This window comes from Ranitomeya imitator, chromosome 1 (genome assembly GCF_032444005.1).
Source record: "Ranitomeya imitator isolate aRanImi1 chromosome 1, aRanImi1.pri, whole genome shotgun sequence".
NCBI classification, from domain to species: Eukaryota; Metazoa; Chordata; class Amphibia; order Anura; family Dendrobatidae; genus Ranitomeya; species Ranitomeya imitator.
The window spans coordinates 847,209,155-847,237,000 of NC_091282.1; the positions used below are offsets into that span (position 1 = coordinate 847,209,155).

The following is a 27,846-nucleotide window of genomic DNA, read 5'->3' on the forward strand; positions in this document are numbered from 1 at the left end:
TTGATTTTTTTTATGTTTTGGCACTTTTATACAATAAAAACTATTTTATATAAAAAATAATTATTTTTGCATTGCTTTATTCTGAGAGCTATACCTTTTTTATTTTTCCGTTGATGGAGCTATTTGGTGGCTTGTTTTTTTGCGGGACAAGATGATGTTTTCAGCGGTACCATGTTTATTTATATCTGTCTATTTGATCACATGTTATTCCACTTTTTGTTCGGCGATATGATGATAAAGCCTTGCTTTTTGCCACGTATTTTTAAATTTTTTAAATGGTGTTCACTAAAGGCGTTAACTAGTGGGATAGTTTTATAGGTCTGGTCGTTACAGCTGCGGCGATACTAAATATGTGCACTTTTATTGTTTAGATTCTTTTTAATTCAAATATTTATTTATTGATGGAATAAATATTGATTTTTTTAATTATTATTTTTTATTATTTTTTAAAATTATTAAAATATTTTTTTTTAAATTGATTCTAACTTTTACACTTTGTCCCACTATGGGACACTCATTTTGTGCAGGTTGGTCGCTTATTTGGCATGCACATCTGCATGCCATATAAGCTGTCAGCGCTGCACTCTGTGCACACTGACCTCAGAGACTTCCTGACATGCACTGCACATGACAGGAAGTCTCTCATGTGTGGTAACCCAGATGTCATCATGACAACATCGGGTTACCATGGGAGCGATCGGGACCCCGCCTCATGCTGCGGGGTCTCCGATCCAAAGGCAGAGGGGTTGTCAGCCCCTCTGCCGGCTCTGGAATGCTGCATTCATGTTTGATCACAGCTTTCCAGGAGTTAAAGTGCCGGTTGCAGTCCGTGAGCACTCCTGGCACTTAGTGCCGGGTGTTAGCTGTGAGAATCAGCTGACACCTGGCCACAATCAGCTGCGCTCCCCCCATGTGATGTACTATTCTGTCCATGGGAATTAAGTCCGAGGTCACATGGACAGAATAGTACATCAGATGCCAGAAAGGAGTTACTACCCTATGGTTGAGCAATATAATACTGATAAATTTTGAGTCTTTTGAAGGTTGTATACCAACTAAATGTACTTCAGACCATGGAATAGTCTATAGGTGAGCATTTTAATATATACATTTTTGAACAAGCCTTTTGAGGGTTTCATACCAACGAAATGTACCCTAGAATATGTAATACCTTATGGATGAGCAATATAATACCAATACATTTTGAACAAGTTTTTTGAGGGTTATATACCAACAAAATGTACTCCAGACCACGGAGTAGTCTATAGGTAAGCATTATAATAGCTAGAATTTTTTAAACAAGTTTCTTGAAGTTTTTAGAGCAACAAAATGTTCCAAAGAAGATTTAATACTCTATGGGTAAGCAATATAATACCAATACATTTTGAACAAGTGTTTTGAGGCTTTTATAGCAACAAAATATACCAAAGATGATGTAATATTCTATGGGTGAGCAATATGATACCGATAAATTTGGAAAAAAAAGTTTTATTAGGCTTATATAACAACTAAATGTACCTAAAAAGATGTAATAGCCTATAAGTGAGCAATAAAATACTGATACATTTTGGACAAGTTTTTTGAGGGTTATACACCAATGAAATGTCCTCCAGACAATGGAATAGTCTATAGGTAAGCATTTTATTAGCAATACATTTTTTTAATAAGTTTTTTGAGGTTTTAATAGCAGCAAACTGTATCAAAGAAGATGTCACACCCTATGGATGAGCAATATAATACTGATAGAGTTTGAACAAGTTTTTTGAGGGTTATATACCAACAAAATGTACCGAACAGGATGTAAAACCCTGTGGATGAGCAATATAATACCAAAGCAGTGAGAAATTTGTCTGGCCTAAATTACTAATCCATACTGTATTCTGTGCTCCATCGTATATTTTCTGTTATATGTAACCCTACAAAAAAGCAGTGAGAAATTTGTCTAGATTCAATTACTGATCCATACTGTATTCCGTGATCTATGGTACATTTTGTTGATATATATAACACTACAAAAAAGCAGTGAGAAGTTTGTCTGGATTCAATTACTGATCCATACTGTATTCCATGCTTTGTAGTACATTTTGAACTAGGCTAATTGTAATTTTACCACAGTAGAAATATTATGCTAGGGACCAACAGGTCTTCCACTACACCCAATCCAGCAGATGGACACCCAACCAGGAGTGTTTACGCTTCCACAAATTAGTGTTAACATCTCTAGCAGCAACAACAGCAGGAAAAGAAGCCCAACTAAAGATATCACAGACTGCAATTACGTGAGAACAATGCAACACATTAAAAACTACAACATCCAGTAAGAGAAATTGTCAGTTTTTTTGGATGTCACGTTGTTGGTTCACTAGCGGTTTCACAAACAATACCACCTACCCCACATACACCTCCAACACCAAGCCTTATCCCCCCCTCCACCACGACCTCGCTTTTCCCAGTCATGTTGCTCAGACAGTGTGCTAGGAGATGATTGCGGAACAAAACAAATACACACCATAACATGGAGACCTAAACTAATAGACAACAGGGATTGGAGAACTAAACTACTAATTTAGTTCTCCATGTTCTGGGGTTAATTTGTTTCGTTTTGCACTTATCGCTGTTTAGTAGTTTAGTTATCCAACCACTGTTGTATATTACTTTAGTTATCCATCTTATGGTGTATAGTGTTTTTTTTTCTCCATCCCCAAGTGCGCTGCAAGCTTTGGGGATTGCAAGACTTATGTAGCAGCCCCTTCCCCAACTGCCCCCACAGCCACCAGAGTCACCCAGTGCCAAGTCATCGAGATGTAACTCCCCTGCTCATGCTTGCTTGTCCAGGTGTCTGTGTTGAAATGCACCCTGTCAGACATAGAATTTTTCAGGGAACGGGTGATGTTGTCTGCGACTTGCTGCTCTAGCACAGGCACATTTCTCTTAGAGAAGTAATGGTGACTGAGCAACTGGTACGAGGACCCTGCGACGGCCATCAGATTTCGGAAACCTTCTGTATCCACAAGGCGGACAGACTGCATTTCTGTGGCCAATAGATTGGAGTTGCTATGTAGTAATCACAGAGATCACAGGCCGTGAGTCATGCAGAAACAAGCTCTGTGACCTTTGTAGCGAATAGCTCTCAGCTGGCCCCTATCATCCAGACAATGACACGATTGGGCAACGAATCATCCGAGGAGGCCGCAGGCTATTCACAATAATTAGTTATCTGAAAACTAATAGTGAGAGTGCAGTTTATCCACCTCTGTATTAGAACGCATGGAATATGTGTATATTCCATCATACGATCAATGCTAACTACACGATAACCCTAAACTCCTCCCTGCCACCACCAATCCTGTTTTTAATCAAATAAATAACTACAGGCCAATTGGACACCATTATTCTTTTGAGGTTCACACCATCAGGGTCTTCCATCCCCCTCTCCCTCAGAGTAACAGACATATATCGTCCCCCAGGCTCACCCACCCACTTCCTTAACCACTTTTATGTGTTGCTGCCAGAATTGCCAACCCTTATCTTGGAGACTTCAACAGCCCCCACCTCCCCAACTGCATCCCACCTTCTGTCCCTAGCCACTTCTTATGTCCTGTCACAACTTTCAACCTCTGACACACACAAAGATGGTCATGTTCTAGGATGTTCTAGCGCTGCATTGTGCTGCCTTATTTACTTAACTATATACGAGTTGGCGACTCTAGGTTCAGCACCTGTTCACACTGAGTCTATGTTTGGATGTGCAGGTCAGGTTTTTGAAATGTATTCTCTAGCCTTCTGATCGTGCACTCCGCCTCCTAGCTTCACGTGTTTTAATTACAGCAGGTCCAATACCCCTCCACAGAGAGAGAGAATTTTAGTCTAAGAAGAGGTTTCACATGTACCCATTCAGATGGAGACGTTTATTCTCAGCGAGGGAAGGCAAGCGTAGGACCTGGTATAAGAGAGATGCCGTAAAGGGGCTACCAGGTACACATAAAATTGGCCATTTTTATGCGCTAAACGCTCTCATTTTTCATATTTCTAGTGCAGTAATGCAGTTCAAATTTTGTTTTTCAAGTTTGTATGTTCTAGCGCTGCAGTGTGCTGCCTTATTTACTTAACTATATATGAGTTGGTGACTCTAGGTTCAGCACCTGTTCACACTGAGTCTATGTTTGGATGTGCAGGTCAGGTTTGTATGTTCTAGCGCTGCAGTGTGCTGCCTTATTTACTTAACACACAAAGATGGTATCACCCCTGATCTGGTCTTTGTCCGGTTCAGTTCAATCTTCTACCTAGATAACTCACACCTTGAAAAAGAGCAGCGAAATGCGCATCGGTAGCGGAGAGACACGGGTCCAGCATTACACCACCATACGGGTAAGCATTCCTAATTAGGAACTCCGTATATTAATATGCTGCCACTGAGCAACGAATACATATTCGGTTAATGTATCCTGCTACATTGTGTTTGCTTCCCATAGGAACTATGAGCACTGGGCACTTTACGGCTTTATGACATTTTTGCTGTGATACCTGTGGCTGACTTGATCCCTCCTAATGTATATGTTTGTTATATTAATTTGGTGTCATTTATTGAATATTTAATAAATTTATACACATTTTTACGAATTTTGGACTAAATACTCCTTTTGTTCTTCTGGTTATTTGTGCTGACACAGGGTGGAGTAGGGTGAACATGACAAGCACTGTGAGAGAGATGTTATGGTGGATTGAGAAAGGTAGGGTGTGCTTGGTATGTAAGATCTGTCAAAAATAGTAGGCATGCCCACTTCCGTAATAGCTGACAGGCTCTCAGTCACGTCAACTATAGGGGGCAAAGTGGAGACTCTGCGGCCGGAGACCTGCGTGACAACACTTGCCATGGTGAGCGAGGAGGAATAATCAGAAGATATGTTTGATGGGGTGGAGGGTGGTTGACCCAACTTCATCAGACTCTGGATTAAACGGAGAAAAAATTTGGCCATCGGTGCAGATGATTTCCTCCTCTTGATTTTGTGAATCTTTGGAGCACACTTCCGATGCCCATGGCATACAATGTGTGAACAGGTCTGCAGACTCAGCCATCTGTGATTCCCAAAGGTCAGTTGGGCAGTTGCAGAGTTGTGACATGCGGGAAAACAAGGGTAGATGGAGTGCCACCACTGAGGATTGTACTGTGTGATATTAAGGTGGAGGAAGAGGAGCAGAGGCCACTTGATGCTTCTTGTTTCTGGCCCTCTTCTATAAAGCATACCACTGTGCGGCTGCCAAAAAAGGTAGTGGAGTGGCCCATCAAGTAACAATCTGACTTCTCATCTCTCATATCATACTTTTCTCACATCATGATTAGTCATGATTAAGGGAGCTTAGTCCCCAGAAACGCATTGAGTTCACACCCACATGGTTTGTGCTTAAGTTTGTATCCTCTATGTTACAAGTTTGTGAATAAAGAAACCATTTTTTCATGGATTCAGAGAAGCTGGACGTTTTCTTCTTTTGGATACTGCACGCCTGGACACAGTGGGTCCCTGCACCCGAAGCTCAGCTTATGCATCACGGGTGAGCTGGTTTATATTTTTTCTCCTCAAAGTTATTTGGTAGGTCACTTAGTGACGCCCCTCCAGGCTTTCCGAGGGATACGACACAGTGGTTCCTCCACCTTGCCTGTTACAGTCTCCATCTGCTGGGCTGGCTGAAGTGGAATAGGTGTCGGTCCCCGCTTTACTAGTTCTACTCTATTGTAATTGATGCCACTTTGCTGGTGTCTGCCACTAATTTTTGGAAATGTGTAAACTCCTGGTTGGGTCTCCTTCATGCGTGTTGCCTGTAGCAGTGGCCTTCGAGACTTTCAGACCTGCACCTCCTTTGAGTCAACTACCCGTGTTATTTTCCTTAAAGTTTTCTGACAATGGTAGTCTATGAAACTCATATTTTGCCACTTGAGTGTGGCTGAGCATGAAAGCAGGTTGAGCTGTTGCATGTGGTATGAGGGCTCCCAGCACAACTGTCGCGCTCATGCCCTGACTGATGTGCGTCAGCCAAGGGGGTTTGTGGCCCCACTGTGCCACGAACCAGACTACCCAGGAAGGGTTGTGAATATGACAGCTGCCTTGGTCTTCACTGGAACCTCTGATGGTGAGGTCAGGCTTGTGCGACAGGCAGCTGCCAGGTGCTACTCCAGGGTGGTGTCTGGCTGTGGCTGCTGATCCCACTAGGGAAACAGGAACACCAGGATTGGTGCGGGCATCAGGCAGGACTAGCAGATGAGCATGGATGAAACTCAGACGAATAGGCTGGCATGACTGAGACACAGAGCTGGCAGAGACACAGGACTGGCAGGCACGGCAGAGATACAGGGCTGGCAGGCACGGCAGAGACACAGGACTGGCAGGCACGGCAGAGACACAGGGCTGGCAGGCATGGCAGAGACACAGAGCTGGCAGGCACGGCAGAGACACAGGGCTGGCAGGCACAGCAGAAAAACAGGGCTGTGCAGGAGGTGCAGGTACAGATATGATGCATGAAGGAACAGGTAGGGACCTGTACACACAGGAGGTGAAGGTAAGGAATCAAGCAGGAAGGAATGAAGTATGAAGGAACAGGTTGGGACCTGTTCACACAGGAAGAGAACCGCAAGGCTGCGGATAGGAGCATTAGACCAGCAAGAGATAGCACAGCAGAGACACAGGGCTGGCAGGCAGGGCAGAAAAACAGGGCTGGCAGGTACGGCAGAGACAGGGCAGGTTGGTGTGGTGTATGAAGCAACAGGTAGGGATCTGTTCACACAGGAGGTGAAGGTACGGATATGATGTATGAAGGAACAGGTTGGGACCTGTTCACACAGGAGATGCAGGTACGGAAACAAGCCGGAAGGAAAAGAGTATGAAGGAACAGGTTGGGACCTGTTCACACAGGAAGAGAACCGCAAGGCGCGGATAGGAGCGGTAGAGCAGCAAGAGATAGCGCAGCAACAGAAGCTAAGCAGAGCGGAAATGCAAGGAATGCGGAGAGGAGCTGCAGCAAGAGATTACTGCAGCAACAGGAGCGGAGCAGAGTAGAACAGAGCAGAACTGCAGGAGTGCGGAGCAGAGGTAAAGCTGCAAGAGAGACAAGGGTAGAACCACAAAGTGCAGAGCCAAGAGCAGAGTGAAGGCACAGAGTGCAGAGCCAAGAGCCGAGAGCAGAGCAGAGAGGCACAGAGTACAGAGCCAAGAGCAGAGTGAAGGCACAGAGTGCAGAGCCAAGTGCAAAGCAAAGGCACAGAGTGCAGAGACAAGAGCAAAGCAAGGTCGCAGAGTGCGGAGCCGAGAGCAGAGCAGAGAGGCACTGCAGGGAAAGAAACCACAGACAAGGAGACAGAGATAGGACAAAGTTCAGACAAGGTAATGGAACAAGACAAGGTACAAGAACAAAGACACAGGGACCAGGATTTTCTGCCACCTGGACAGTGGCATATCTAGCTGGGGCAACTGGGGTATGTGCCCCAGGTCGGGCCGCCTAATGCGGCAGTCCGCAGTGTCTCTTTTAAATACTCAAAAGAAACAAAAATGCAATAAAATCAGATGTAAAATGCACAGAAAGAAACCATAAGGCCGGGGTCACACTTGCGAATGTGAAGCGAGAAACTCGCGCTAGTCTCTCGCATCAATACCTGTCACTGTCGCCGGCACTCAGGACCAGAGCGTGCGGCTCCATGTATTTCTATGCAGCTGAACGCTTCGGTCCAAGTGCCAGCGGCAGTGCCTTACATTGATGCGAGAGACTCGTGCGAGTTTCTCGCTTCACATTCGCAAGTGTGACCCCGGCCTAAGTAACCTAATCAGGGCAGTAATGCTGCAGAAAATCTACTACATCAAAGGCTCAACAAATGATCATCCCGGGAATGTAGCCTAAAAGTCACTACACTCTTTAGTATGACTTATATCATTACCAATGTTTGTCTATAAACTATCAGGGTGAGCCTCATTTTGTATAAAGCTTTGTAATTGGTGTGACTAGATCTTAATAATTAGGGGTGGTGTTCACATAAAATGCTCTATATAATGTCATACATGAATACAACCTTTCTGATGTATACCTTCAATGTAAATACACCAGCCACATCATTATTTTAAAGGCCGTTTGTATTATAAAATCAGCTTTAAAGACTTTAAACAGACAAGGAAACAAAATATTTTTACTTGTGCTAGTGTTACTATGAATTAAAAAGGTTATGCTGGCAAATGATATCTGATCAGTCAAGGTCCGACACTCAGTACCCCGAAAGATCAGCTGTAGTGAGCAAGTGTAAAAATATATGCAGCCTGTACACCACAGCTCCGTACACTGGGTAGTGGGACCTCAGTTCCCATTAATTTCAATATGAGCTGCAATATGCATTCACTTTCAGATCACTGATATGAAGTTTTCAAACTGCTCTTTCAAGTTTTTCTTATGAGTGTGCACCATCCAGTAAATACGCGGGAAATGAATTCTAAAATTGACTAAATAGAAGAAATGGCATAAAATAACAAAATAATGTATATTGACCTGATAAATTGCTGCTGTTCTAGCACTATTGTTCTAGTGGTCTGGTGTTTGTTTACTTTGCTGTAGCCAAAATGTACTTATCAAGCCATGTGACCACTGCAGTCCATCACAAATCATCACCAGTGACTGACAGCAGTGGTCATGTGGGTAGACAGGTGCATCATCGCTCTGGTGCCTTAGAAAAATACTGATGCAGATATGTAAAGATACATTCTGCGGTCAGAGACAATGACATTGTCAGATACTTAGTCAATGGAAAGGTTCAGGTAGATATGTCAGGTAGAAGAAAAAGACAGGTGGAAAGTGGGGATTTAAAAAGGGTTCCGTGTTCCATCAAAGGCCACGAACTACCCCCCTCCAACCACTGCCAGGACCTTCAGGGTATGTGCACACGTTCAGGTTTTTTCGCGATAAAAACACAATAAAAACCCATTACAAACTGCAGATATATGCATCCCATCATTTAGAATGCATTCTGCAATTTTTGTGCACAGGATGTGTTTTTTTCCACACAAAAACGCACTGCGGTAAAAAAAAGCAGCATGTTCATTAATTTTGCGGATTTTCTGCGTTTTTCCCGCTATTCTATGCATTTGGGAAAAAACGCACCAAAAACGTACCAAAAACGCGAAAAAAAGAATGCGGATTTCTGGCAGAAATGTCCGATTTTTGTCAGGAAATTTCTGCTAGAAAATCCTGACGTGTGCACATACCCTTAGTAACATAGAGAACAGCTTCAAAGGGATGGTTCAGCAAAATTAATAGAGTCTTGCTGGCATAACAGTGAAACAAACAAAAACACAGTCGTTATGAGTCTATTCCATGCAGGATTCACCTGCAGTTATCCCGCACACTCTCCTCCGGGGAGTTCCTGCTCTCCCAATCACACAACACCCACTGACACTCATGTCCAGGTATTTAACACCCATGTGATGGTCACATGACCTTAACCTAATACAGCTCCTGGCAGGACTCTGCATGTGGAGATATATTGCCAACACGCTCTATGAAGGTCCACTAAAACCAGCACATAACATAGGTTACTATTAGCCCTCTCAGCACTTAGCATGCTGGAGGAAAAAACACTCTGGTTTTACATCACTGATCGCAGTATGCGCAGTGACACATATCTCCCTTCACATACTATGCCAGTGACTCTGTCACAATCTATATATATATATATCTACACTGCTAAAAAAATAAAAGGAGAGAGTAAAATATCACATTTTAGATATCACTGAATTAAATAATCCAGTTGGAAATTAATTTATTATATAGTGGAATTGAATGAGAACAATAAAACATAAAAATAATCAATGTAAATCAAAACTAATATCTCTTGGAGGTCTGGATTTGGAATGATGCTCAAAATCAAAGTGGAAAATCTAATTGCAGGCTGATCCAACTTCAGTGGAAATTCCTCAAGACAAGGAAATGGTGCTCAGTAGTGTGTGCGGCCTCCACGTGCCTATATGACCTCTCTACAACACCTGGGCATGGTCTTGATGTGACGTTGGATGTTCTGCTAAGGGATCTCCAGACATGGATTAAAACATAAGTCAACTCCTTGACAGTTTGTGGTATATAGTGACGTTGGCGGATGGAATGAGACATGGTGTTCCAATTGTGCTCAATTGGATTCAGGTCTGGGGAACGGGCGGGCCAGTCCATAGCATCAATGCCTTCATCATGCAGGAACAGATGACACACTATAGCCACATGAGGCCTAGCATTGTCATGCATCAGAAGGAACCCAGAACCCAGTGCACCTGTATAAGGTCTCACAATGGGTCTGAGGATCTCATCCTGGTTCCTAATGGCAGTCAGGGTACATCTGGCTAGCACATAGAGGACTGTGCGGCCCTCCAAAGTAATGCCTTCCCACACCATTACTGACTCACTGCCAAACTGGTCATGGTGTAGGATGTTGCAGGCAGCAGAACGTTCTCCACAGCGTCTACAGACTCTGTAACATGTGCTCAGTGTGAACTTTTTCACACTGGGCCCTGTAGGTTTGTTATTAAGGGAAAAAGAAATCCAAAGACCTCAAGTTAAAAACTGCATTTTGTGTTTACTTGTGTTATCTTTGTCTAATATTTAAATTTGATTGGTGATTTGAAACATTTAAGCTTGACAAACATCCAAAATAATAGGAAGCCAGGAAGGGTGAAACAATTTTTCACATAACTGTATCTATCTATCTATCTATCTATCTATCTATCTATCTATCTATCTATCTATCTATCTATCTATTTATCTATCTATCTATTTATCTATCTATCTATCTATCTATCTATCTATCTATCCATATATTTACAAAAAACAATTAGTCAACTAGTACCATTATCCCTAGGATTCTCTGCAATTACTAAGTCATTTGTTTCCTGGATGACAGCAACTTAAAGGGAACCTGTCACCTGAATTTGGCGGGACCGGTTTTCAGTCATATGGGCGGAGTTTTCGGGTGTTTGATTCACCCTTTCTTTCCCCGCTGGCTGCATGCTGGCCGCAATATTGGATTGAAGTTCATTCTATGTCCTCCGTAGTACATGCCTGCGCTTGGCAAGATTGCCTTGTGCAGGCGTGTACTACGGAGGACAGAGAATGAACTTCAGTCCAATATTGCAGCCAGCGAGTAAGGAAAGGGTGAATCAAACACCCGAAAACTACGCCCATATGACCCAAAACCGGTCCCGCCAAATTCAGGTGACAGGTTCCCTTTAAGTTGAAGAGAAACAAATAGCTTACCTGGGGGAGTACTTTCAAGAACTAGATCTTGGTCCCTGTGGATTTCCTCAGCCAGATCTACAATAACAGCAGAGACAACGTATCATAACCTAGTATATGAATTAGCGAAGTCTTTTCAGGTTGAATACAGCAAAACTGTGAGATTGTGCATCTGCCTTAAAGAGTCACAGAAGAAACTTTTATTTGAGCATGAAATTCTTAAGGTATAAGCTAAGTTCCAGCTGTTCTCTTCACTGTAGCCAAACTTTCCCACTGCTCTGCATTCCGGTTATCACGTCTGTCATTGGGCTGCCATCTTTAACTGAAAGGCTCACTGATGGCTTTTTCAGAGTGAGCATGGCTAGAACCCAATTTTCCTTACCCACTGCTCTTCTTTCCGATTATAATGTTACTCATTGGGCATACATATGACGATGCTGTGGAACAGATAAAGCTGGATTGTAGTTCTACTCACTCTGTATAAGCCACTATTACTTAGCTTTCCCACTGCTTTACATTGCATTAATATAAAGAAATGAACAGTGGAAAGTGATGGAAAGGAAGTCAGGAGGGCATACTGCATTCATCTCGGACAACACAGCACTTGCCGTTTGGTCTGCAGAGAAATATAAGGAGCATTTCTAGTGAGTCAGGCAGCTAGAGGAAGCATAAGAACAACTGGGAGGATCACAAAGAAGAATAATAGCACAGGTTTCAAGTCCAAATTGGCATTACATATTTATATTACATTTCTATCCAAATTGTTTGTATAGGGTGTAGTTTTTTTGGCAGAGTCTAAGTAATACATTTTTTTATGACAAATAGCAACTATAATTGTGTGCTTAACACCTTTTCAAAAAAACAAGTCCTAATGTCCCCTTTTACCTGGTGGCAGTTCTCAGTTCCTATATTGTATGTTTTGTCAGTGGGCGAGAACTTTTGCGAGAGATAGGCACTAAGTCAAAATACATCAGCGTGATATTAGGCTCAATGAGATAATCCCTTCAGGAACACAGACACAATTTAAATAAATAAAAAAAATTTAAGAGGCCCATGATTTCAATGCACAATATCACCTTGTACCCAATCATACAGCATTGTCTTTGTGCAAACAAGCTATTCCCCAAACTAACGGAAGATAATAATTCATACCCATAAAATGAAATAAATGCAATCTTTAAAGGGAACCTGTTACCCCGAAAATCGCGGGTGAGGTAAGCCCACCGGCATCAGGGGCTTATCTACAGCATTCTGTAATGCTGTAGATAAGCCCCCGATGTTACCTGAAAGAGGAGAAAAAGACGTTAAATTATACTCACCCAGGGGTGGTCCCGCTGCTGGTCCGGTCGGATGGGTGTCTCTGGTCCGCTGCGGCGCCACCCATCTTCATTCCAAGATGTCCTCTTCTGATCTTCAGCCATGGCTCCGGCGCAGGCGTACTTTGTCTGCCCTGTTGAGGGCAGAGCAAAGTACTGCAGTGCGCAGGCGCCGGGCCTCTCTGACCTTTCCGGCGCCTGCGCACTGCAGTACTTTGTTCTGCCCTCAACAGGGCAGACAAAGTACGCCTGCGCTGGAGCCGTGGCTGAAGATCAGAAGAGGACGTCTTGGAATGAAGATGGGTGGCGCCGCAGCAGACCAGAGACACCCATCCGACCGGAACAGCAGCGGGACCGCCCCTGGGTGAGTATAATATAACATCTTTTTCTCCTCTTTCAGGTAACATTGGGGACTTATCTACAGCATTACAAAATGCTGCAGATAAGCCCCTGATGCCGGTGGGCTTACCTCACCCGCGATTTTCGGGGTGACAGGTTCCCTTTAAAGAACACACAAGCAAAGAAATTTGAGCAGTAACATATTCTGTTATATCTTAGAGGACAGGTGTATTATCAACAGCAGTGATCTTAACGGAAAACCAAGACCTTTTGCCACTTCAGCAGCAATAAAAGTAGCTGCAACATTGCAATCAATAAAAAACTTAAGAAAAACAGATTTTTTGGACAAGACAGTAGCATAATAGTCATGTTTTTACTGATTCAAAAGGAAATTACTTGGTTGGCGGAGTGATCATCCTTGAATTTATCAACAATTGTGGGTTTTGGATATGCTTTTATCAGGTGGACAGACTTTTTACTGTAGCAACAAAACTTATTCCTGGCAAAAGACCCTTTGTTGGCAAAAAGACACCCTGATTGGCACTGCCTCCTCAGTGGAAGTCGTAGGCATCTTAGCTTTATCTCTCATTCAGATTTCCGGGATTTTTCTGGTTCACAAAAAATGATCCAAGTTTCATCAGTATTTGGTCAGGGTGTCAGTTCTTACCATCAGTGTTGTGTTTCATCATTGATTTTTGTATGTGAACAAAACAAATGAACACATTTTAAAACTCTTATCCGTTGCAATGCAAATCATAGACAGCACACGGATGACATCCCTGTGTTGTCCATGATTTTCATGGACCAATAGAACTGCATGGGTAATTTTGACCAATGACTGTAAATGAAGAGGGATGTGACTCTATGATTTGTTTGATACATGGGCCACAAAAAATCACAGACGTGCACAGCACAACATGAAAAGCACAGATAGAACATATACATGAAAAAGAGATATCTAAATGAGGCCTAATAGATAATGGGACAGAAAAGACAGAAAACTTAGATTAGAACTGAAAATGCAGAGCCAGGTCGATACAGATGTTCAGCATCACTTAGTGCAAGAGTGCAATTTTGCTTTCTGCAGTTGCAGCATGATTAGGGTTGTCATACATGGTTCCAGATCTTTTGAAAAGAAATAAAAAAAATTGTGGCAAGTTCGAGAGTTGGACCAAGACTGAGCATCTCAACAGGGAAATCATTTCTACTCTTTGAGATAAAGAACAGGAAGAATGTGGACAAAGGATGAAGTTCAGCTTACAATTTTCTCAAAAGGCAACATAGTGTGCATTTGAGATCCACAGCACATCAATTTATATGAATTCCACCATTTGCAGAAATGTGTGGCTCCTCTGCATCTTATTCACCATGATACCCACAGATGTAAATACCACAGCAAATTACACTGTACAAGGTCCACAGTAAATACAATTCCTTGAAAAAATTTAGATACCCCGTGATTAGTGATGAGCGAGCACTAAAATGGTCAGGTGCTCGTTACTCGGGTCTAGCAAATTGGAATACTCGGGTACTTGACCTGAGAAGCGAGCTCAATGTAAGTCTATGATAAACCCGAGTATTTTTACCGCGATCCCCCCGGGGGTCCTTTTAAGGTCTAAAAAATGTCTGAAAATGATGGAAGCACTGCTCAAACGACGCAGGAACATCATGAGGATCGCCCCTGGAAGCATTTCTGACTCCTATGTCTCAGCTGTAAGCAATGTTGTCAGAGTTTCACGCCATTTTTACAGGTGCACCAAAAAACATACAAAAAAAGAAACCAAAATGGATTTTGCTGGGAATTATGTTAAGGTACATCCTTTCCAGTGTAATGACTTGTATATAAGGCAAAATAATTAACCCCAGACCAAATTGTTCCTCCACCACTTTGGCTATGTTCACACGCAGCGTTTTTGATGCGTTTTTCAACTTTAACATTGCTTTCAACAAATGCAAATGTATTCACTGGGAAATGTCATTGTAACATTTAACAATCCTAGCTGGCCATGTGGTGTGTGACACATAAGGAGAAACATCTTGTTTCATTTATGAAGGAGGGACTCTTAAATTCACAAAGCCTATTTTTAGAGGGGCATCAGGCGGCATTAATATTCTTAAAGTGCCATTATTAAACAGTGGGTCTTCTATGCTGTTATTGCCTATGCAGTGAGTGGCTGGGCTGCAAAGAATTACAACGCACCCCAATACCCCTTTCACGAGGGTAGCAGACCAAAAACTGTAATGTATGGCTGAAAAGCTAAGATTTGAAGACTACAGATAGACCAGACATGTGACTGAGATAACAGATTGCTTCAATATGTGGGCTGTATTTTTTCAATTTTAAAAACCACAAAATACTGTATACACCAATGGTATCAGACCAAAAACTGGAATGTATGGCCACTCCAGCTCAGAGGCCAGAGGCCGGAATTGGACGGCGAACTGGCTGACCATGGACGAAACCTGTGTTATTGCCAACAATTGGAGTGCGGTATCGTGGGTGACACTAGGTCCCAAAAAGACCTGTTTCAGAGCGTCCAGGAAGAGAGGAGCACTCTGCACCACACGATCATTACGCTCCCATAGCGGCGTTGCCCACTCCAATGCCCTGCCCGACAAAAGCGATAAAATAAATCCCACTTTCGCCTGTTCCGTAGGAAAACATGCAGCCACGAGCTCTAGATGTATGGAGCACGAACTCACGAATCCCCGACATAGCTTACTGTCACCAGCAAACTTGTCTGGAAGCAGGAGATGGGATAAAGTCGGAGCAGGGGTGGCAGAGGACAAACTGGCTGCAGCTACAATTGCAGCCTGAACAGCGACTGCGGTAACATCCACAGCTGAGGTTGTGCGTTCAAGAGCCGCCAACCTATCCTCCAGCTGCTGGATGCACCACTGTAAACGCTGATCGTCCGCCATTTACTAGCCAGACCCTGGTGCGAGTATTCTGTTAGTATTCTGGGCTAGCGGAACGCACCGAGTAAATATAGACGTTTATTATAATTGGTGCGTTCGAAGCCCGGGGTCCACCGTGCAAGAGGAACCTGCTGCTAGTGAATGGTGGCACTGTTTGGCGGTATAGTCTAGCTCTGTTACTTCACAGAGTAGCTGTGAAAGGAAAGCACTGCGCCCTGTTAGCCTCACAGGAGCACAAGCTTACTGCCGGACTGATAGCAGTCAGTGGTTATGCAAACACGCAATCTCCTCACCGAAGGAGCCGGTAATCTAGGGGCTTATTTCAGCCGGGTCCCTGAATACATTCATACAATCTCCTCACCAGAGGAGCCGGTATTCTAGGGGCTTATTTCAGCCGGGTCCCTGAATACATTCACACATAACCACACTGGCACAAAGCACATACTTGAATTGATACTAGCGCATGGCCGTGTGGCCATGAAAACCTTTTATAGCTGCAGCAAGTACAGGACCTTCCTAGAAGGACCAATGAGAGGCTGCCACAGAGCCTGTGCAACTTCAGGACCTTCCTGGAGAACCGATGAGTTTTGCTGCAGTATCTAAGCATGTGACCCTTGATCTCCAATGAGAGATCTTACGCCGGGCATGCTCAGAAGGGGAAAAGCAGGACTTAGTCCCAAAAGCATCTGCTCGCCGCTGCCCAGCACTGGCATCAATGGCAGAAGCTGGAAAAGCAGCAGTAACACTTTGCACAGAGTGAGACTGAGCAAGACGCTGGGACCGACGTCTCCACTGAGCAGGCTCCACTGCAGCAGGAGAAGAATGGGAGATCGCAGCGGAGATGGCCCGAGATTCCCCCTGTGCAGAGGCGGGAACTTGACCCCTAACACATATTGCTTTAAGTTTCCAGTCTTGATGCTTTGATTTGCTTTGACAGAGGCATTGGGGGATTCTGGCTACTGATCTGCAGACAAGTAGTATTGTAAGTGAACAACCATTGCTTACGGCCAGAAGGGCTCCCAATTTGGGTGACATCCTCACATGAAGTCACTACACTAGACGAACCACAAGGTTACAGCGAGGGATTACTCTGAGGGAATCTTTTGCTGTAACATCTGTCCCCACATGCAAGCCACCAGGGACACATTTGTCCATCCCACTGATGGGACAAGGCATTCCCTTAGATCATATATAAATTGCAAAACAAGTTGTGTAATTTATGCCTTAATTTGTCCTTGCCGACAGGTGTACGTAGACCAGACATCTAAGGAAATTCGACGTAGAATTCAAAAACATTTTTCCACCATTCATTTGGCTCCCTCAGACCAACTTAAGGGTAAGCCTTTGACATCTGTGGAGGTGCATTTTTTGACCCATCATTTGGGCAAGACCACCAATACGTGGGTTGTGGGTTTGGAGAGAATGTCTGTTTCTATCAGAGGTGGCTGCACGAGGAAACAGTTACTATAATCTGAATCCCATTGAATTTTTACTTTGAATTCCATTGCTCCCATAGGTCTTAATGAGGAGCTGCTGTTTACAGGTTTCCTGGGTTGACTATGTTGACAGATGTTTACTTCTAAAATACTCTTTACCCAGGAAGAAGGTTACCTATGGGATGAAGATGGTTTTGGATCTACTGGAACAAGCCCATCTTACCTGTGTCAATGTTCTCAGAGTCAGCCTGTTGTTCCTCTGGATATGGTTCGTCTATTGAAATTGGCTAACACTGGATCTATTAGGACATCTTACCTGTGTCTTGGAGGCAGCCTGTTGTTCTTCTGGATATGGTTCGCCCACTGAGATTGAATAACCCTGGATCTATTAAAACAAGTTTTTCTTACCTGCGTCAAAGCTCCGGATGATAAATTTGCTACTCATTGGATACATTTGTCTTTGTTTTTATGACAATCTTTGTGAGTAATTTTGTAAGCATCCCTTGTATATGTGTTTTTACATCTATTTAATCCGTTTTCTACAGCACAGCCTGAAAATAAAGATAATTGTATGTTGGTTGCAAGATGGGTTGATGTATTTTACTCTATGACAGTTATTCATTTGTATTTACTTTTATTTTCTTTATTTATTATTATCTATTATTATTTATCTATTTTTTATTTATATTTTGTTATTTTTTATATTTTATTTATATTTACTTTTATTATTATTATTATTATTATTATTATTATTTTCATTGGTTATTTTCTGTTATTTATTACTACTATTATTTTTTATTTTTCATTTTTTTATTATTATTACAACTATATATATACATATATATATATATATATATATATATATATATATATATATATATATATATATATATATGTATACTTTGTGGATTTTTTCTCTCTCTCCACCCCCTTTTTGGGGTCTTTGTTTTTATTTGCCTTACATTTTTAAACCTGGCCTGTCCCATTTGGACAATACATCAGCCTGTATATCTACTTTATTTCCAAACTTTGCTTGTGAACTGTGGCAAGGATGCTAGTTTATATATTCACAAACTTCTTTAGACAAAAACTCCCAGGAGCTGTGCATGCGTTAGTCCCTGTTTATGTTCTTTACAAGCGTACTAACATACGCGTTTTGCATTCCATCTCACGCGTTCATCTCGCGCATGCTCACACTTCATTTCTGGGCTGTGATGTTTACCCATGTGACTTGCCTTTCCTATGTGCTCATATTCGCTCTTGCCGGCTGGCAGCCATCGGACTGCAATCAAGCAGGGGCTAAATAGGTATTTATACCATTCTGGCCATGAGTATGGCACTTCCCCTGTCGAAGCTGTACGTGTTACGGCAATACGCGTGGGGCCGCACTTGGTTCCTCCAGTGGCATCCTGGTACTTGATCTTTGCCCCTTCCTTGAACTCATTCTTTTGATCCTTTGGCTGCTGGTGTAAGCTCTTCCCTATTGTTTGGGATATTTGCGCTGTCGATTGCCACATTGGGAACAACAGGGGCATCATATTGTCTAACTTCGGTATTTACTTTCATTTTTTATCTTTTACACCTTGGCCTGCAAAACTGGCAATTGCGCCTGTGAGATTTTCCATTTAGTCTTGTAAGATAGCCGATAGCTGTGGATTTTATGACCTTTTATTGCTTCACAAAGGTCTTGATAGGAAGCAGACCCTTTCTATAGTTTATGGTTATGCATACCCTGATTTATACTAAATATTAGAATGTACAATGTTTATGGAACTAATTATAGGTCTAAATACGGGTTTGCATGCTTTATAAGACTGAAGATTTGTTGTTATTTTTCCAGGATGTTGAATAGGTGTACCCACTATTGTTTTTAATTATGTTTTATGATAAGTGTTGAACTATGTGCCAATAAAGTTTATGCAGACATTTTTTACTATTTTGGGGTTTAGTGTGCATAATTGCAGTAGTGATTTTTCTCTTCTCTTGATCATTATTGTTTTTACTACTGACCTTGCACCCCTCATATTTATGGTAGCTATAGTAGTGCACGTGGATTATCTTATCCTTCATGTGTTGTCTGACCTACCCCCTTGTGTGGGGGGTCGTTTCTTCCTTGGTTGCACACAGACTATTGTGGTATATTGATAATTTCCATTGACAATATATTTTGTACCTGTATTGTATTATAATTTTGTATAATATATCTTTTTGATAGCCATATCGGTGTCAGCCGACCAGGTGATGCAGTATAGATTGGGACACTCGGGAAGCGACCTGGCGGGCTCAATCTTCACATATTTTTTCATCTACTGACAGTGTCACTCCAATTTCAGAATTTTCAGGGATAACAATGGATTTGATTGCAGCACACAAACTTGGGATCAGACTTTGGTGTAATATCCGCAGCCTTGATGAATACATTAAATCCTGGAGCCTGGGGTTCGGCCCACAAAGTTGGGCGCTTTGCTGCCATGTGCCTGATCATGCTGGTGGTGGTCAGGCTGGTTGTTTTGCTACCCCTGCTGATGCGGGCATGGCAGGTGCTGAAAATGGCCTGTTTGGGGTTATCGGCAGAGTCTTTAAAAATAACCAGACTCGGGAAGATCTAACAGTTGGATTGGCAACTTCCATCATGTTGGTGTTATGGGGAATGGATGCACGCCTTCTGTCTGTGGCCACCACACTGCTTCTTCCTGCCTGTTGGGGTGATATGCCCCCTTCCCCATGTTTGCTGCTGTCCTTGCTCTGCATGTCCTCCTGCAATGTTGGGCCAGTCACTATGTCATCCACCACCTCGTCTTCCACATCCGCACCCTGCTCTTCCTCCTGACTTTCTGGCAATTGTCTCATCATCGTCCACTTCTAGTGACACTTTCCCATCATCGCCTTTATGTGACCGTGGCTGATCAAATCTTTTGGGCATCGCTACATGCAATCTCATCTGACCCCACTTCAAGTTGACTGGCCGAGAGTCCAGAGAACAGCTCTTTGGAGTGTCCCAGTGTGGGATCACTTGTCTCAGGGCACTCGGCATGGTGGGAGAAAGGAGGTATCAGGGTCATTAATTTCAGGTCCACACTCATTGCTACTCAGACTTGACCGTGTGGAAGACACAGTTGTGGTGGTGATGGCTAAGTGACTGGAAGTATTATCCGCTATCCAACCAACAACCGTTGTACACTGCTCTGGCTTCAATAGTGGTGTGCTGCGGTCCCATAGAAACTGGGACAGGAAAGTAGAGCGCAAAGATGTGGGTATTTGTTGTGGCCCACTTTCAGCTTGGCCACGGCCTCGTCCTCTGCATGCACCATCAGCATCACGTCAACTTCCCCGTCCTTTGCCCATTTTAAATGGACTACTGAAATATTTCTAAAGCTCCATATAAATGGATTTATTTGGAGAAAAATTATATGTGATCAGTGTTATGAAAGGCAATTCAGTACTACAATGGACATAGCGGTCAGAGCACATACAGTGATCTGACAATAACCCAAAATCATAGAACGAGCTCTGAGACGTGGGAACTCTGCAGACCGCAATCCCTAATCCTCTCCAAACAACACTAGAGGCAGCCGTGGATTGCGCCTAACTCTGCCTATGCAACTCGGCACAGCCTGAGAAACTAACTAGCCTGAAGATAGAAAATAAGCCTACCTTGCCTCAGAGAAATACCCCAAAGGAAAAGGCAGCCCCCCACATATAATGACTGTGAGTTAAGATGAAAAGACAAACGTAGAGATGAAATAGATTCAGCAAAGTGAGGCCCGACTTTCTTAACAGATCGAGGATAGAAAAGGTAACTTTGCGGTCTACACAAAACCCTAAAGAAAACCACGCAAAGGGGGCAAAAAGACCCTCCGTACCGAACTAACGGCACGGAGGTACACCCTTTGCGTCCCAGAGCTTCCAGCAACAAATTAGACAAGCTGGACAGAAAAAATAGCAAACAAATAGCAAAGAAGAACTTAGCTATGCAGAGCAGCAGGCCACAGGAATGATCCAGGGAAAAGCAAGTCCAACACTGGAACATTGACAGGAAGCCAGGATCAAAGCATTAGGTGGAGTTAAGTAGAGAAGCACCTAACGACCTCACCAGATGACCTGAGGAAGGAAACTCAGAAGCCGCAGTACCACTTCCCTCCACCAACAGAAGCTCACAGAGAGAATCAGCCGAAGTACCACTTGTGACCACAGGAGGGAGCTCTGCCACAGAATTCACAACAGATCAGTATGCCTGAAAAGTAAGTATTTGGAGACCACAGATACACCGAGCATCTGACGAAGACAACAGACAGTTAAAATATGTTTGTTTTGTTTTTTTAATATTTTTTTAAACAAAAAAGAGTGAGTACACCAATGCTAGCAGACAAAAAAATACAATGTATGCCTGCAAAGTGAAGATTTTGACACCACAGATACACCAGGCGTCTGACAGAGATAACAGACTGTATAAATTTTTTACATTTTTTTGTAATGTTTGAAAACACTAAATACTGAATAGACCAAGGCTAACAGACAGAACAATGCAACATATGCCTGCAAAGTGAAGATTTTAACACCACAGATACACCAGGTGTCTGACAGAGATTACAGACTGTATTAATTTTTTTAATGTTTTTTTGAAATTTTTGAAAACACTAAATACTGAGTAGACCAAGGCTAGCAGACAGAAGAATGCAACGTATGCCTGCGAAGTGAAGATTTTTATACCACAGATACACCAGGCATCTGAAGAAGATAACAGACTATATTATTTTCATTATTTTTTTTCAATTTTTGAAAACACGAAATACTGAGTAAACCAAGGCTAGCAGACAGAACAATGCAACGTATGTTAGGAGTCAAGTTCCCGCCGCTGCACAGGGGGAATCTTGAACCTTGTCTGCTGCAGTCTCTGATTCTGCATCGGCCGCAGTGGAGCCTGATGAGTGGAGACGTCGGTCCCAGCGTCTCATTGAATCTGATAATGTGCAAAGGGTTACTGCTGCCTCTCCAGGCTCTGCTATTGTACCCTGCACGGGTTTGCGGTGAGCAGGCTTTTCTGGGACTAAGTCCTGCTTTGCACACACTGAGCATGCCCAGGGTGAGATCTCTCAGTGGAGGTCTAGGGTCACATGCTCTGGTACTGCAGCAACCTCCATTGGTCCTCCAGGAAGGCCCTGTATGTGATCAAGTTCTGTGGCAGCCTTGCATTGGCCCTTGTGGGAAGGTCTTGAAGTAGCTGCAGCTATAAAAGGTTCTCATGACCGAACGGCCATGGGTATTTACTAAATTAGATCTGCGGGGTGCTTGCAACCTGATTTGCATCCATGAGGGGGATGAATAGAAGACGGCTTTTAACACCAGGGATGGGCACTATGAATATTTGGTGATGCCTTTCGGGCTCTGTAATCCCCCCGCCATTTTCCAAGACTTTGTAAATGACATCTTCCGGGATATGCTCGCCACCTCAGTCGTAGTCTATCTGGATGATATTCTCATCTACTCTCCAGATATTGACTCCCATCAGAGAGATGTTCACAAAGTCTTCGACCTCTTATGGGCAAACTCCCTCTACGCCAAGTTAGAGAAGTGTGTGTTTGAGCAGGAGTCCTTGCCTTTCCTTGGTTATATCATCTGTGCCCAGGGTTTGGCTATGGATCCTGCCAAGCTACAGGCTGTGATGGACTGGCAGGAACCCCACTCACTTAAAGCGGTGCAGCGATTTATGGGGTTCATTAATTACTATCGCCAGTTCATTCCACACGTCTCAACTTTGGTAGCTCCCTTGGTTGCCCTCACCAAGAAGGGAGCAAATCCCAAGTTGTGTTCGGAGGATGTCTCCAAAGCCTTTCTCTCGATTAAGTCACACTTCCCTAGCGCTCCCATTCTACATCGCCCCAATGTAGATAAGCCATTTATCATGGAGGTGGATGCCTCATCCATTGGTGCTGGAGCAGTCCTTTTCCAAAAGGATGCTTAAGGTCAGAAGCATCCTTGCTTCTTCTTCTCCAAGACCTTCACACCGGCGGAGAGAAATTATTCTATCAGGGACAGGGAGTTGCTAGCCATGAAGTTAGCTTTCTCAGAGTGGAGACACTTCTTGGAGGGAGCTCGCTTTCCCTTCCAGGTATTCACTGACCACAAGAACTTGGTACTGTATATCTACAGACGGCCCAGTGGCTGAATTCTCGCCAGCCTAGATGGTCCCTGTTCTTCTCCCGGTTTCATTTTACTTTTCATTTTCTCTCCGGGGAGAAGAACATTCGTGCCGATGCTCTCTCACACTCCGTAGTGTCATCTGAGGAGGAGAAGCCTTGGCTAATTGTCCAGAGAGCCTAACAACTGTGGCTCTGGTTTCGCTAGAGTCCATGCCCCCGGGCAAGACTTTCGTGCCAGTGAATTTGCGACCGGAGGATTTCTCTTGGGCTCACTCGTCCAGAGTAAGTGGCCATTTTGGGACCAAAAGGACATCTGATCTTTTGGCGAGGACGTATTGGTGGCCGCATATGGCCCGTGACATCGGGGATTATATTCGAGCATGCCTTTCCTGCTCCCAGAATCGGTCTCCTCGGCAACAGCCTGCTGGGTTGCTTTACCCCCTGTCGGTGGCAGACAGGCCCTGGGAGATGGTCGGGATGGACTTCGTGGTGGGCTTACTCAAGTCTCGTAACTGCACCGTTATCTGGGTGGTCACCATTCTTTTCTCTAAGATGGTGCACTTGGTGCCGCTTCCACGGTTACCTTCTGCACGGGACTTGGTGGCGTTATTCATAAAGCATATTTTCCGTTTACATGGAATGCCTGATAAAATTGTCAGTGACCGAGGTCCCCAGTTCGCGTCTCGGTTTTGGAGAGAGCTCTGCCGTTTACTCAGCATTGAGTTGAATCTCTCCTCTGCATATCATCCCCAGACGAATGGGTTGGTAGAGAGGACCAACCAGACTCTGGTGACATATTTGCGACATTTTGTCTCTGCTAGGCAGGATGACTGGGCATCTTTGCTACCTTGGGCGGAATTTGCTTTGAACAATGCTGTAGCCGATTCCACTGGGCAGACTCCTTTTCTCCTTAATTACGGCCAGCATCCGCGTGTCCCTGTGCCCATGCTCGTGTCATCCATCGATTCTAGGGTGGCAGACTGGGCGATGGAGGCACATGACATTTGGGACCGCACACAGGAGATACCAAGGAGAGAATGAGGGTTTCTGCTGATACACACCGGCGCCTCACTCTGACCTTTGCTCTTGGCGACTTAGTGTTGCTCTCCGCCCATAACATCAGGCTGCGAGTTGAGTCCACTAAGTTTGCGCCTCGCTACATTGGCCCGTTCAAGGTTCTGGAACAGGTCAACCCTGTGGTCTACCGTTTGGCCATTCCTCCGCGCCTTGGTATCACCGCCACCTTCCACGACTCTCTCTTAAAGCACGTCCATTTGTCCTAGTTTTCCTAGTCATCTGCCGGGATGTCAGGTTCATCCACGGATGAGTTTGAGGTGAATGCTATCGTAGGGTGCAAGGTGGTACGTGGCAAGAAATTTTATCTGGTGGACTGGAAGGGTCACAGCCTAGAGGACAGAACCTGGGAACCTGTGGAGCACATTCGGGCACTGCTGCTCATTGCAGCTTTTGAGCATAGCGAGGCTCAAAGAGGGGGGCCCTAGGAGGGGGGAGTTCCTGCCACTACACAGGGGGAATCTCAAACCTTGTGTGCTGCGGTCTCCCATTCTGCATTGGCCGCAGTGGAGCCTGCTTAGCGGAGACGTAGGTCTCAGCGTCTCATTGAATCTGATACTGTGCAAAGGGTTACTGCTGCCTCTCCAGGCTCTGCTATTGTACCCTGGACTGGTGTGCGGCGAGCAGGCTTTTCTGGGACTAAGTCCTGCTTTACACACAGTCCCTGGGACTAAGTCCTGCTTTGCTCACGTACTGCAGCAACTTGCATTGGTCCTCCAGGAAGGCCCTGTACCTGATCAAGTTCTGTGGCAGCCTTCCATTGGTCCTTCTGGGAAGGTCCTGAAGTTGCTGCAGCTGTAAAGGTTCTCATGACCGCACGGCCATGCGCTAGTATCAAATATGTACGAGCTCAGCACCAGTGTGGTCGTGTGTGTGGTCAGGGACTCGGCTGAAATAAGCCCCTAGAATGCTGGCACCTCTGGCGAGGAGTTTTTGTGTGTATGCAGTCAGGGACCCGGCTGAAATAAGCCCCTAGAATGCTGGCAACTCCGGCGAGGAGTTTCTTATGAGTGAATTCAGGGCTGGCTAATAGCCATTAGAATACCGGCTCTACTGGAGAGGAGCAGCTTGTTTGGTTTGGACTGCATGACCACTGTCGGCTCTACTCAGTAGCTGTGTCCCCTGTGAGCTAAACAGGGCACAGTGTTCTAGTTACTATGGGCTCTGTGAAGTAACAGAGTTCGTTTATACTAATTTACTTCACCACCTTACTTAGCAGCAGGTTCTTTCCTGCACGGTGGATCCCGGGTTGCGAATGCACCTATCTCACCTAATAAATATATTCAGTGCGTTCCGCCAACCCTAACAACGTATGCCTGCGAAGCGAAGATTTTGACACCACAGATACACTAGGCATCTGACGGAGATAACAGACTGCATACTTTTTTATTTTTTTTTTTTGCAAATTTTTGAAAAAACTAAATATTAATATTATTATTATTTATTTATATAGCACCATTGATTCCATGGTGCTGTACATGAGAAGGGGTTACATACAAGTTACAGATATCACATACAGTAAACAAACTAACAATGATGGACTAATACAGAGGGGCGAGGACCCTGCCCTTGCGGGCTTACAGTCTACAGGATTATGGGGAAGGAGACAGTAGGTTGAGGGTTGCAGGAGCTCCGGTGTTGGTGAGGCGGTAGCTTCGATAGTGATGATACTGAGTAGATCAAGGTTAGCAGACAGAACAATGCAACGTATGCCTACAAAGTGAAGATTTTGACACCACAGTTACACCAGGTGTCTGACGGAGATAACAGACCATATATTTTTTTTACATTTTTTTGAAAACACTAAATACTGAGTAGACCAAGGCTAGCAGACAGAACAATGCAACATATGCCTGCAAGGCATTGATTTTGACACTACAGATACAGCAGGCATCAGCCAGAGATAACAGACTGATCAAAATGTGGCCTTGATTTTTTTATGCACACCAAAATTGTGTCAATAAGTTGGCTATGACACTAAAAAAAAAATCGGAGTACTAAAATTGTAAGATATTTTGTGCAATGATATGCAATGTGTATGGTATACAACTCACAGTGATAAATCTAAGAACTCTAGCTAAATATTTTTAGGCCAGCTACAGATTTTTGGGGCAGCAAAATGGTGTCCAAAAATGTTGTAAGACACTATCAAATATTAGATAGTACAAAAAAGGACAGATTTTTGGTGCACTCACATCTGATGCCTAGGTGCCTAGGACAAATTTTTTTATTGTAAATTCTTAGATTTGCAGGCTCTTGTATTGCAATGACCAGGCTGTAGTCTGCAGCGTAACCAAGCAAATAAATGTAGAAAAAAGGGGGCTATGGATTGCTGTATAATAAAATGAGCAGGTATAAGCTGCAAAAAAATGCCACTGATAACTGCAGCTAGGCATATATAAAATAAGCAGCAGCAGACAGTAATGAAGCTTTTTTAGGTATGCAGTGAGATCTATGTACTCACATACAGTGCCTGCAGGCCTTGCACTGATGTGGATACGTGAACATAGACTCCCTTGCCTACCTAGCACTGCAATCTATGTATCGCCAAATTAGCCCTAAAAAGGACTGTTGGTTTATCAGGATTTGTGGACTGAACACTAGCAGACCCACACTGACTATTCAAAGAACGACTTTGACCCTATCTCAGCAGAATGCGGAGAGCAGGGCAGCGCCAGGTCTCATATTGACCTGATGACGCTGTGTGACCAGCCTATCACTGTAATACCACAACAAAGATGGCTGCGGTATTACAGTGCATGGCAGACAATCCCTGCATATTGTTTGTCGCTCTAAGTCTACGTTCACATTAGCGTCGCGTCGCTGTTGCGTCGGCGACGCAGCGGCGACGCACGGAAAAACGTGCGTCGTTTTTTGCCGAAATCGGACGCAAGAAAAATGCAACTTGTAGCGTTTTCTTGCGTCCGACGCTAGCGTCTAAAACGACGCACGTGTCGGAAAACGCGTGCAAAAAGACGCACGCGTCCCCTATGTTAAACATAGGGGCGCGTCGCCGCTGCGTCGCCGACGCAACAGCGACGCGACGCTAATGTGAACGTAGCCTAAAAAGCACCATAATTAAAAGGAGGAGACCCGAGCTCCTGCTAAAAAATCCCGGAAATACTCGGTGCTCGCCAAGCACGTTTGCTCATCACTACTCCTAACAAATAAAAAGATGAGAATTTATATCCAGGTACCTTGTAGATGACATCGTCTCTGGAGTCGTTCTCCTTCTTTTCTTCATCTTGTCTAGACCGAATGATGAGTTTTCTCATCCACAGCTCGTCTCTGCAGACTTCCATCTTTTCCGCTCTTTTGCAGAAAAACTCCACATGATATCCTTAAAGATAGAAGTGTCATTATAATGCTCCTGAA

General features: G+C 43.9%; 1 protein-coding gene across 2 annotated transcripts in view; it reads right to left on the reverse strand.

Moving 5' to 3' along the window:
• The window catches only part of LOC138651152 (beta-1,4-galactosyltransferase 1-like), a 279,802-nt gene that overhangs the window by 242,051 nt on the left and 9,905 nt on the right, over nt 1–27,846 (reverse strand). The window contains exon 2 of one of the 2 annotated variants that reach the window (XM_069741172.1): nt 11,269–11,325. The exons of the other annotated variant lie outside the window; for it this stretch is intronic. Within the exon in view, the coding sequence (XP_069597273.1) occupies nt 11,269–11,325 (57 nt within the window). The remainder of the gene's footprint in view (nt 1–11,268; nt 11,326–27,846) is intronic. 2 annotated transcript variants of the gene reach the window in all.